General features: G+C 41.2%; 1 protein-coding gene across 1 annotated transcript; it reads right to left on the reverse strand.

Moving 5' to 3' along the window:
* Positions 1–1,990: 1,990 nt before the first annotated feature.
* Positions 1,991–12,329, reverse strand: LOC141082592 (olfactory receptor 5V1-like). Its single transcript, XM_073566574.1, has 2 exons — positions 12,174–12,329; positions 1,991–2,941 (listed from the first exon to the last, which is right to left on the reverse strand). The coding sequence occupies exons 1-2, from the start codon at positions 12,327–12,329 to the stop codon at positions 1,991–1,993; spliced, it is 1,107 nt and encodes a 368-aa protein (XP_073422675.1).
* Positions 12,330–13,407: the final 1,078 nt, after the last annotated feature.

Below are 13,407 nucleotides of genomic sequence, written 5' to 3' on the forward strand. Positions count from 1 at the left end.
CCCGGCGATCTCCCTCATTATAACGTGACTTCTCCTCTGAGCTCATGCTGACAGATGAGCAGAGGTGAAGCAGCGTTACAGTGTGACTAGATCGCTGCCTGGCACAGCTGATCGCTGCCTGGCACAGCTGTGTCAGGCAGCGATCTTGTCACACAGTAACGCTGCTTCACCTCTGCTCATCTGTCAGTGTGAGATCAGAGGAGAAGTGGCATTACTATGTGCCGGGCAGCGATCTTGTCACATAGTAACGCTGCTTCTCCTCTGATCATCTGCCAGTGTGAGATCAGAGGAGAAGTGGCGTTACTATGAGTCAAAAATACAAAAAATAAAAAACACAAAAATAAAAAAAAAGTAAAGAAAAAAAAAGCAGGTAGGCAGGCTAGGGGCTAGGTCTAGGGTTAGGGATAGGGCTAGGGTTAGGGCTAGGGTTAGGGTTAGGGTTAGGGCTAGGGTTAGGGCTAGGGTTAGAGCTAGGGTTAGGGCTAGGGTTAGGGCTAGGGTTAGGGCTAGGGCTAGGGTTAGGGTTAGGGCTAGCGTTAGGGTTAGGGCTAGGGTTAGGGCTAGGGTTAGGGCTAGGGTTAGGGCTAGAGTTAGGGGTGTGTTGGGGTTAGGGTTGGAATTTGAATTGGGGGTTTCCACTGTTTAGGTACATCAGGGGCTCTGTAAATGCAATATGACGCCCGCAGACCATTCCATCAAAGTCTGCATTCCAGAACGTCACTACTTCCCTTCCGAGCCCCACCGTGTGCCCAAACAGTGGTCCCCCCCCACATGTAGGGTACCAGCGTACTCAGGACAAATTGGACAACAACTTTTGGGGTCCAATTTCTCCTGTTACCCTTGTGAAAATAAAAATTGGGGGCTAAAAGATCATGTTTGTGGAACAAAAATGATTTTTTATTTTCATGGCTCTACGTTATAAACTTCTGTGAAGCACTTGGGGGTTCAAAGTGCTCACGACACATCTAGATAAGTTCTTTAAGGGGTCTAGTTTCCAAAATGGGGTCACTTGTGGGGGTTTCCACTGTTTAGGCACATTAGGGGCTCTCCAAATGCGACATGGCGTCCTATCTCAATTCCAGCCAATTCTGCATTGAAAAAGTCAAACGGCACTCCTTCCTTTCTGAGCTCTGCCGTGTGCTCAAACAGTGGTTTAGCCCCACATACGGGGTATCGGCGTATTTGGGAGAAATTGCACAAAAAATTTTGTGGTTCATTTTCTGTTTTTACACTTGTGAAAATAAAAAAAATGGTTCTGAAGTAAAATGTTTGTGAAAAAAAGTTAAATGTTTATTTTTTCCTTCCACATTCCATTCATTCATGTAAAACACCTGAAGGGTTAATAAACTTCTTGAATGTGGTTTTGAGTACATTGAGAGGTGCAGTTTTTAGAATGGTGTCACTTTTGGGTATTTTCTGTCATATTGACCCCCCAAACTCACTTCAAATGTGAGGTGGTCCCTAAAAAAAATGGTGTTGTAAATTTTGTTGTAAAAATGAGAAATCGCTGGTCAACTTTTAACCCTTATAACTTCCTAAAAAAAAATAATTATGTTTCCAAAATTGTGCAGATGTAAAGTAGACATGTGGGAAATGTTATTTATTAAGTATTTTGTGCAATATCACTCTCTGATTTAAGGGCATAAAAATTAAAAGTTTGAAAATTGCAAAATTTTCAAAATTTTTGCCAAATTTCGATTTTTTTAACATATAAGCGCAGTTCATATCTAAGAAATTTTACCACTATCCTGAAGTACAATATGTCATGAGAAAACAATGTCAGAATCAGCAGGATCCGTTGAAGCATTCTAGAGTTATGGCCTCATAAAGTGACACTGGTCAGAATTGAAAAAATTGGCCTGGTCACGAAGGCAAAAACAGGCTCAGGCGCGAAAGGGTTAATTAGATTTTATTGTGATTTCCCTCAACATGGGTGTCGATAAGTGACAATTAATAAATAATCCATGAGAGTATGTCAGTACAAAATCAATTATCTATATATCTTAAAGTGACAACGCCTGAGATGTTTCTGCAAGGCCCCCTTCACGTCTTTGTTCCTAAAGCAGTAGATAATTGGATTTACAAGAGGAGTCAAAAGGCTGTATAAGAAAGAGGCTAAATGCTCCATCTCAAAAGAGTATCCTGAAGGACCTATATAGTTGAAGTTAGCTGTCCCATAGAACATGGTCACCACAATAAGGTGGGACGAACAGGTTGAAAATGCCTTCCATCGTCCTTCAGAAGACTTTATCTTCATTATGGTGGAGATGATGTGTATGTAAGAGATGACAATGTAGAGAAAAGGGGTAAAACCTAAAAATACACTGACAATATACAACAAAATTTTACTGGTTTTGGTGGGATTACAGGACGCCTGTATGATTGGAGGTACATCGCAGTAGAAATGGTTGATGATCTGCTGCGATTTACAAAATGAGAGGTTGGCCGTCATGACTGTGTGAAGAATAGAGTTGAGGAACCCACTTAACCATGATGCTGCGGCGAGACTAGCACAAAGTCTATTACTCATCACCACTGGATAATGGAACGGGTTGCATATTGCAACAAAACGGTCATACGCCATTATGGCCAGCAATATACACTCTGCCCCTCCGAGTGATACAAATAAATATAACTGAAGAATACATTTTCGAAAGGAAATTTTTCTGTTGCCAGTTAAGCAGTTAAATAACACCAATGGTAGTGTGGACGAGGAATAGAAAATGTCCAGCAAGGAGAGATTACTTAGGAAAAAGTACATGGGAGTGTGAAGATGGCTCTCAAGTCTAATGATGGTGAAAATGCAGAGATTTCCAATAAGGATCGTGCAATAAATGACAAAAAATAAAATGCTGACAAAGAACCAACCGTCAGAAAAAGTAAGAAGCAAAAAGTTTTCCAGTGATGTATAGTTCTGATGTTGTAGGTCAATCAATAGCATCTGAAATAGTCATGATAATAATAATAATAATAAGCATTTTTACTTATATAGCTCCAACATATTCCGCATCACTTTATATTTTAGACCTGACTTGTACAAATAATAAAAACATTACAGAATAACACATAACTCAACAGAAACCAAAAGGAGTGAGGGCCCTGCTTGCAAACTTACAATCTATGAGGAAATAGGGGAGATACGAAGGGTAAATAGTAAAAAGTGCTTGTATTGTACAGTCCAACCATCAATATAATAAATAGGGTATTCACATAATGCTGCATGAACTGTTCACCAGTACGGACACAGAAGTCTATTAATTGCATGGCCGGTGTGTGAAAAGAGGCTACGAGGGTCCTGATTTTGAAGAAAATTTTGTATTGGCAAAACAGGGATAGTTAGATAAGGGAGGTGAAGGCCAACCTAAAAATATGTGTTTTTAGGCCACACTTAAAAGGTGGGTATTGGGAATTAATTGAATTGTCCTGGGTTGTGCATTCCAAAGAACTGGCGCAGCACTTGAGAAGTATTGGAGACGAGAGTGAAAGGTTCGGATTATTGAGGATGTTAGTTTTAAGTCATTAGCAAAAGGGAGGGCACGTGTATGGTGGTAGACAAGACAAGGTACAAGATGTAGGATGGTGCTGAACCGTGGAGCGCTTTGTGGGTGAGAGTGATAAGTTTATATTGGACTCTGTAGTGGAAGGGCAGCCAGTGCAATGACTGGCACAGGGTAGAGGCACTGGTGAAGCCGTTGGAAAGGAATATGATCCTGGCTGCAGCATTTAGGATGGATTGTAGATGGATTGTACACGCTGCCGGTTGGAAGCTGTGTACTTGCACAGCATTGAAACAGCAGCATCTAGATGTTCCAGCATAGTGGATGGGATTTCAAGAAATTCCATGCCCACTATGTGTGCACAGATGCCCGTGTCTCACCCGTGGAGATGGACATGTCTATTTATCTTGAGGAGACACGAGCCTCCGCAAGATAAATTTCACCCGTACAATGCATTGGATGCAGTGAATCTGCAAGGTTCAATGAACACATGTGGATTCACCTGCGTTCAATAGCCGGCAGTACTTTGGACGCAGCGGATGTGCTGCATCCAAAATGCTGCCAATTACTGAACGTGTGTGCACACACCTTAAAAAGGAGACCAATTAGTATAGAGTTGCAATAGTTCTGACTATAATGAATAGGAGCAACAGTAAGAGTCAAAGGTAAGAAAAGGTTGAATTCTAGAAATCTTTTTAAGGTGTAGGAGACATGAGCGAGCAATTGATTGGATGTTGGGGGTGGATGAAAAAATCTGATTTAACTATGACCCCTAGACAGTGGGCATATTGCTGCAGAGTAATGGTAGAACTGCACATGGAAATGGCAATATCGTGCATAGGTAGCTTAGTGGAGGGAGGAATCACAAGGAGTTCAGATTTTGACACATTCAGTTTTCGATAGATGGAAGACATAATGTTAGAGACAGCGAAAAAACAATCACTGGTATTTTGTAGTAATGCAGGGGTGATGTCAGAAGCCGATGTGTATAATTTGGTGTCATCACCATAGAGATGTTACGGAAGAAAAGAATCTACTTATGGTTTGTCCAATAGGGGCAGTATACAGTTGTGGCCAAAAGTATTGACACCCCTGCAATATTGTCAGATAATACTCAGTTTCTTCCTGAAAATGATTGCAAACACAAATTCTTTGGCATTATTATCTTCATTTAATTTGTCTTAAATGAAAAAACACAAAAGAGAATGAAGCAAAAAGCAAAACATTGATCATTTCACACAAAACTCCAAAAATGGGCCAGACAAAAGTATTGACACCCTCAGCCTAATACTTGGTTGCACAACCTTTAGCCAAAATAACTGCGACCAACCGCTCGCTTCCGGTAACCATCAATGAGTTTCTTATGATGCTCTGCTGGAATTTTAGACCATTCTTCTTTGGCAAACTGCTCCAGGTCCCTGATATTTGAAGGGTGCCTTCTCCAAACTGCCATCTTTAGATCTCTCCACAGGTGTTCTATGGGATTCAGGTCTGGACTCTTTGCTGGCCACCTTAGAAGTCTCTAGTGCTTTCTCTCAAACCATTTTCTAGTGCTTTTTCAAGTGTGTTTTGGGTCATTGTCCTGCTGAAAGACCCATGACCTCTGAGGGAGACCCAGCTTTCTCACACTGGGCCCTACGTTATGCTGCAAAATTTGTTGGTAGTCTTCAGACTTCATAATGCCATGCACACGGTCAAGCAGTCCAGTGCCAGAGGCAGCAAAGCAACCCCAAAGCATCAGGGAACCTCCGCCATGTTTGACTTTAGGGACCGTGTTCTTTTCTTTGAATGCCTCTTTTTTTCTCCTGTAAACTCTATGTTGATGCCTTTGCCCAAAAAGCTCTACTTTTGTCTCATCTGACCAGAGAACATTCTTCCAAAACGTTTTAGGCTTTTTCAGGTAAGTTTTGGCAAACTCCAGCCTGGCTTTTTTATGTTTCGGGGTAAGAAGTGGGGTCTTCCTGGGTCTCCTACCATACAGTCCCTTTTCATTCAGACGCCGACGGATAGTACGGGTTGACACTGTTGTACCCTCGGACTGCAGAGCAGCTTGAACTTGTTTGGATGTTAGTCGAGGTTCTTTATCCAACATCCGCATCTTGCGTTGAAATCTCTTGTCAATTTTTCTTTTCCGTCCACATCTAGGGAGGTTAACCACAGTGCCATGGGCTTTAAACTTCTTGATGACACTGCGTACAGTAGACACAGGAACATTCTGGTCTTTGGAGATGGACTTGTAGCCTTGAGATTGCTCATGCTTCCTCACAATTTGGTTTCTCAAGTCCTCAGACAGTTCTTTGGTCTTCTTTCTTTTCTCCATGCTCAATGTGGTACACACAAGGACACAGGACAGAGGTTGAGTCAACTTTAATCCATGTCAACTGGCTGCAAGTTTGATTTAGTTATTGCCAACACCTGTTAGGTGCCACAGGTAAGTTACAGGTGCTGTTAATTACACAAATTAGAGAAGCATCACATGATTTTTCGAACAGTGCCAATACTTTTGTCCATCCTCTTTTTTATGTTTGGTGTGGATTTATATCCAATTTGGCTTTAGGACAATTCTTTTTGTGTTTTTTCATTTAAGACAAATTAAATGAAGATAATAATACCAAAGAATTTGTGTTTGCAATCATTTTCAGGAAGAAACTGAGTATTATCTGACAGAATTGCAGGGGTGTCAATACTTTTGGCCACAACTGTATAAAGAGAAAAGGAGGGGACCTAAGACTGATCCTTGAGGGACCCTGACAGTAAGGGGTAGAGGAGAGTAAGAGGGGCCAGCAAGATTTTGAAACAGTGAAGGAACGGTCAGAGAGATAGGAGGAGAACCAGGAGAGAACAGTATCTTTGAGGCTGATAAAATGGAGAATAGTGATGGGAAGCTAGTGATCCACTGTGTCAAATGCTACAGAGAGATCCAGGAGAATCATTAGAGAGTAGTAGTCATTAGATTTAGCTGTTAGTAGATATTGGAGACTTTAGTAAGGGCAGTTTCAGTAAAGTAAAAGGAGCAGAAACAGATCGTTAATGCTCAAAAAGAGTTATCTTAGAGATAGTGGATTAGATGGTGTATACTAAGGGTTCCAGGAGTTTAGAGATGAAGGGAAGAGGTCTGTAGTTAGCAGCACGGTTCTGGTCTAGGGATGTTTTTTATGTAATGGATGTATGCTAGTGTGCTTAAATGAGGAGGGAAAGATACCATACGAGAGAGAGAGTAAATATTTTATTTAGGTGAGTGGTGACAGCCAATGAGAGAGATTGAAGAATGTGTGAGGGAATAGGGTCACTGGTGCAGGTAGTAGGTGAGAAGACGCAAGGAGCACGGTCACTTCTTATTCCGTGATGAGTTTAAAGACCGAAAGTAAGCTATTTGCAGTGTGGAAGGGAGGACAATGTGTAAGGGGTGCGGGGGGCTAGTTTAATGCCATGCACTCCTTGCATATGTTCCTGGTAAAAGCAGGTTTATCCCATATGTCGTGTAATTTTGATATATTGTGTACTGCCTTGTATCTATGTTAATGTGTTGCTAAGATGTAGGGACAGTGTAGGATTTAGACCAGTAGGGGGAGCACAGTAGAAAAGAAAAGGGAATCAGTTGGACCAAAAGGATTAGGTTAGTTAGGAGGGGCTAAAAAAGAGTAGTTGGGGGGGGCTTCCTGGAGTTATTGAGTATGAGCCGGGAGCAAGGACAGAACAGTCGTGTCCGGGGGGAACCCAGTCAGGGCCTAAGAGCTGACAGTCACACGGTGGTGGAGGAATATAGGGCAGCATAAGAATGGTAGCAGCTAACTTCGTGGGAACAATCCTTAACGTCCGAGCCTACAGCCTGGAAAGGAGTGGAAGAGCCATCCTTCACCTTCACCTTCGGAGAGGGAAGCGGGTGGGGAACTCCTGAAGCGGGTTATTCTGACCAGTCAGGAAGCAGCAGTACCGCAGAATACGGTACGGAAATGTGATATTCCTGGAGGAGTGAGGGACAGTACAGGGAACGGAATGGTTATATTCTGTGAAGAATCTTGTACTGTTTCTTTGACTGAACTGGATGAGCAGAGTAAAATTGTTTTTCTGAAAATGAACTTGGACTCTGGCTATCACTGTGTGATGCTGAGAGAGAAGGAGCCCCGGCAGTTCGTCATGGACTTACAAGTGAGTGGACTACCATGGGTTAATGCGGCAAGGAGCCAGGGGGTGCCAGATCTGCCACGGTCAGCCACGACTACCCCCCTGGCCCCCGTCACAAATGCATGATGTTAGGGGATTAGGAAAAGATTTCCTGTTGGATCTGGCCAATTTTTTCTTTGAAATAATTGGCCAGGTTGTAGATGCTGAGGTTGGTGGTGATGACCAGCAGAGTTGTATGTTTTAAGCATAAACTTATAATGGATGAAATCTTCAGCCACATTGGATTTTCTCTACAGACATTTGGTGCACCTGGAGCACTGCTGGATGTTGGAAAACATGTGTTAGCTGCCTGTGTCAGGGTTGTCGCCTTCTGTGCCAAGTTTGTCTAAATGTAGGAGGCGCAGTTTCATCCAGGGCACTTTGCAATGTTTTATTATAAGGTTTGCTAGGAGAAGGCATGCAAGGAACATTAATAAGATTCTCAGGGTTTCTGAGTGTAGCAAGGGAGGAGTTAAACTTACTATTACAAGAAGGGGCGACTATAAGGGTACGTTTCCACGTACTGTTAACGCAGCGCTTTGGAGGGAGCGGAAACTCAGCTCCGCCCAAAGTCCCGCCCCCTTCTGTCCATGCGGTGATTCTGGATGTGCTCATTGAACACATCCGGAATCGCCGCAGGGTAGCCATAGAGTAGGCAGTTTACTGAGCGTCTCTGCAATGTAAACCAACATGCTGCAGTCTGTGTGTCACCCACGTAATCAGACGCATAGTGGAGACGAGATTTCATAAAATCCCCTCCACTATGCAGGAAAATCTGGCTGCTGCGGATTAAATGCTACGGCAGGACGCAGCGTTCAATCCTCAACTAATCCTGAACATTTTCGCTACGTGGAAACATACCCTAAGAAGGAGAATAGAATGATTGATCAGATGGTTGAGTGATTTGTAAAAGTTGCTGAAAAAGAGAATGGACAGCACCTCCAGAAATCATACATTGATCTAATGCCGCTTGCCAAAAATATATATAACTGAACATGAGGTTCCTAGTCTAACATTCTTATCTGACTGTATGAAGCCCACTGCCACGTCAAGGCAAGCCTTGTAGCGGGCCCTATTGCCCTAATGGAGTGGAGCCGCGCGCCGACCACCGCCGCAGCGACAATCCACTGGCAGGGCGGACGGCTGGATGCATCCAGACCGCGCCGCCTCATCAGCACAAAACCACAGCAACAACAGCCGCCACACAGCACCATCATCAAGTGAAAGAAGTGCCTCTTGCCCCAACGGAGCAGAGCCACGTGTCAACCACTGCCACAGCAGCCATGCACCGACAGGGCAGGCAGCCCAATGTCTCACAGCGCCCCAGACTGAGTCCCCATGACTCCAGACCACGCTGCCCCACCAGCACATAACCACAGCAACAATGGCCGCCACACAGTACCAACCCCAAACGAAAGGAGCACACAAACTCATCTTACTTAAGCTCTTCACTGAGAGCAGAAATAGGCTAGACCCCTTACTTTGCAGTCTCCTGCTAATCAAAATCACCTGTGCTAAATGGGAGGAGTGCACATCTATAGAAAAAAAGGACAGATCATGCAATATGCTGAAAAAGAGAATGGACAGCACCTCCAAAAATCATACATTGATCTAATGCCACTTGGCAAAAATATATAACACTGAACATGAGGTTCTTAGTTTAACCTTCTGATCAGACTGTATGAAGCCCACTGCCATGTCATGGCAAACCTCGTAGTGGGTCCTTATTGCCCTAACGGAGCGGAGTCGCATGCTGACCATAGCCACAGCGGCAATGCACTGGCAGGGCAGATGGCCCGGTGTATCCAGAACGTGCCACCCCACCAGCACAAAACCACAGCAACAATGGCCACCATACAGCACCAATTCCACATGAAACCTCAACAGAACCTCATGTTTAGTTATATATATTTTTTTATTATTTTTAACATCCTATCTTTTACTATTGATGCTGCATAGGCAGCATCAATAGTAAAAAGTTGGTCACACTAGCCTGACCAACCTGTCAATCACATTTCCAAGCGATGCTTGAAATCGCTTGGAATTCCGCAAGTGAAAACACTTACAAAACGCATGTTTTTCGTGGGAAAAACGCATGCGAATTCGCATGCATTTTACCCGCGGCGGGAGTTGCGGGATTGCCGCGTAAATTTCTGCGGCAATTCCGAATGTGTGCACATAGCCTAAAGGGATAAATGCAACAGATGAATGAAATATATACCATTAATACAGTCATAGAAACTGATTCATAAGAACATTCATGAACAGTTACCATGCATGTGGCCAGTTGCTGGCTTTAAGTGGTGGCAAACTAGGCATGTGCCTGGTGCACCCATTTCCTAGGAGCCCTTTGAGGATGTGAGCAGTCAGATGTAGTATTAATAGATTTTTGAAGGTTGATTATTTGTATTTTAAGTAACTTTGCACTACTACTTTGGCCCTATGTAGCAGTATTATGTGGGCTGAAATATCAAAACTTGTTCAAAAATGCTAAGGGGAGGGGGAAGTTAGCTGGGTAGGCTACTTTGCTTTCTGCCCTGGGCCTACTACATGTGAAGAAATTAGATAGGTAGAGAGAAAGATACTGTAGATAGATTTCTAGTATTATCTGATGCATCATTGCATACCACAATCTCTACTTTTTTGTGTACAAAGAAGAAATTGATGTATGGTATATTACCTTAGGTTAAATAGCATGAGAAGGAACTGTGAATTTGACACCTAAGAAAAAAAAAAGGAGGTAAGCAATAAACCCAATATATCTAAGTTCCTAGCCCAAATTCATTATTTATTTAGTTTTTTTTTAAGTGATGTAATTCGTTGCTGATTTTTGCACCAAACACTTCTACTTCCTCAAGAAATAATTTTTTCCTTCCCCCTCTCTTTACCCATGTATGTATGGCTTTAAAAAAAAAAACCAAAAAATGATTGAAAACCAAGTTCTTCTACATGGTGCATGAGAGTTGATAAATGTTACACAAAATCAAAGATGATATTTTTCCTTTAGTTTTTTTTAGCCTTTTTAGAACAAAAAGTTACACAATCATTTAAAATGGTGCACGCAAGTCTTCAGCTGTGCAGAAAATAAAAATAGACAGATTTTGGACTCCACTACAGTATTAGAGTACAATTGATTGAAAAATTTGCATCATTTTGAAAAGTTGCAAATGATGAATTAGGCAAAAACAACTGGATTGTTGAGAATAAAAAAAAACAAATAAAGAATCAAATTAAATACTGTATAATGCTCAAATAAAAATGACACTATTAGAACCGTTTTTACTCCGGATAAAAAGGTTGTAAAGATAATGGTAATTCGGGGCATCTATCGCTATTATTTTAATTTATGCCATAATTCACAACTTTTTAAACTTACTTCCTCTGCTTATGGCATGTTTTATTAAAAGTGGGTGGAGCCTTGTGAAAGAAGGTGGAGCCACGCACCAACACATTTACCATAACTGATGCCAGACATTGGCCTAAATTATAGTGCGATTTTGATCATGTGATTATTTTGGTGCACGTACAGCAAGCGATGTGTTAGATTTATTAAAAGGTGTGCACCTCTTAATATAGTGGATATAAAAAGTCTACACATTCCTGTTAAAATGTCAGGATTTTGTCATGTCTAAAAACTATACTAAGAAGAATCATTTCAGAACTTTTTCACAGGTAATGTCTCCCATAATATGTACAATTCAATTGAGAAATAAACTTAACTCTTTTTGGGTGGAAAAATAAAAATAACTAAAATAATGTGGCTGCATAAATCTTCACACCCGAAAACTAATATTTTGTTAAAGTACCCTTGTAATTTATGGCAGCATTCCCTCTTTTCGGGAAAGAGTCTATCAGCATGGTACATCTAGAATTGGCGATCTTTGCGCATTCTTCCTTGCAGTAATGTTCCAAATCCATCAGATTGAGAGGACATATCCTGTGTACAGCGCCCTCTTCAGGTCACCCACAGATTTTCAATTGGATTTAGGTCTTGACTCTGGCTGGGCCATTCTGTAACTTTGATCTTCTTTTGGCACAGCCTTTTTTTTGTTGATTTAGAGATATGCTATGGGTAGTTGTTGTGCTGATAGGTGAAATTTCTCTTCATCTTGATCTTCAGCTTTTTAGCAGAGGCCTGAAGGTTTTTTTGAAAAATTGACTGATATTTGGAACTGTTCAATTCTACCTTCTCTAAAGTCCTAGTTCCAAAACAGCACCAAAGCTTATTGCTGCCTCCACCATGCTTCACTATGGGTACTATGTTCTGTGATACACAGTGTTGGCTTAGAGCAAAACATACCTTTTGTAATTATGGCCAAAAAGTTCAACTTTGGTTTCATATAACATGTTTTCCCACATGATTTGGCAGACTTAATGTAGGTTATGCCAAAACATAGCCGGGCTTGGATGTTTTTCTTTGTAAGAAAAGGTTTTTGCTACTGTGACTCACAGGTAGGACATATGAAGAATACAAGAGATTGTTGTCAAATGCAGTATACATCCAGTACTTACCATAAATTCCTGGAACTCTACTGATGCTTCTGTAGGTCTCTTGGCAACCTCCTGGACCAATTTTAGTCTTGTCTTTACTTCAAGTACTGAGAGATATCCCCTTTTTAAGTAATGTTTCTGTTGTGAAAATTTAAGCCACTTCTTGACAGTCTTCATGGTGTATTTCATGCATTGGCAAATTTTTTTTGTCCCTTTTTGATGGCTGATAACTTTCAACAATAAGATCCATTTGCTGTGTTGTAAGCTGGTTATGAACCATGGCTTTTTGCTGTAAAATGCAGCTAAAAAATGTTAGGAAAATCCTGCTAGTGCAGTAAAGCCTTATATGGGGTTATGTGGGATTAGTCAGAATTACTGTAAATTATTGCAGTGTTGTACTGACTACTGTATAACATGAGTGTAAATGTGATTGGCTGATTCTGAACACAACAACATTCACAATTTATAAAGAGATGTTCACACTACCAAATTATTGCTTCTGTTTAAAGCAACATATTGAGATACACACTACCACATTAAATTAATTTTTTCATTTTGATTTTCCTCCTCAAAATGATTCTTATATTATAGGTGACATTAAAGGTGGAAAAAGTTATAAAATTATTCTTCTTGGTAAAGACAAGTTAAATTGCATATAAGTTACACAAAACATCTAATATACAGTTGTGCTCAAAAGTTTACATACCCCGGCAGAATTTTTGCTTTCTTGGCCTTTTTTTCAGAGAATATGAATGATAACACCAAAACTTTTTTCTCCACTCAGGGTTAGTGGTTGGCTGAAGCCATTTATTGTCAAACTACTGTTTTTTTTTCTCTTTTTAAATCATAATGACAACCCAAAACATCCAAATCACCCTGATCAAAAGTTCACATCACAGATTTTGGCCTTATAACATGCACAGAAGTTGACACAAATGAGTTTGAATGGCTACTAAAAGTAACATCCTCACCTGTGACTTGTTTGCTTGTAATCAGTGTGTGTGCATAAAAGCTGAGTGAGTTTCTGGGATCCAGACAGACTTTTACATCTTTCATCCAGCCACTGAAGCTTCTGGATTGTGAGTCATAGGAAAAGCAAAAGAATTGTCAATGGATCTACGGGAAAAGGTAGTTGAACTGTATAAAACAGGAAAGGATAAAAAATGATATCCAAGGAATTGATAATGCCAGTCAGCGGCATTCAAACTGTGATTAACAAATGGAAAATCAGGGGTTTTGTAAAAACAAAACCATG

The sequence above is a fragment of the Dendrobates tinctorius genome, unplaced genomic scaffold (assembly GCF_039654945.1).
Source record: "Dendrobates tinctorius isolate UK_male_01 unplaced genomic scaffold, ASM3965494v1 ptg000018l, whole genome shotgun sequence".
In the NCBI taxonomy this organism is placed as follows: Eukaryota; Metazoa; Chordata; class Amphibia; order Anura; family Dendrobatidae; genus Dendrobates; species Dendrobates tinctorius.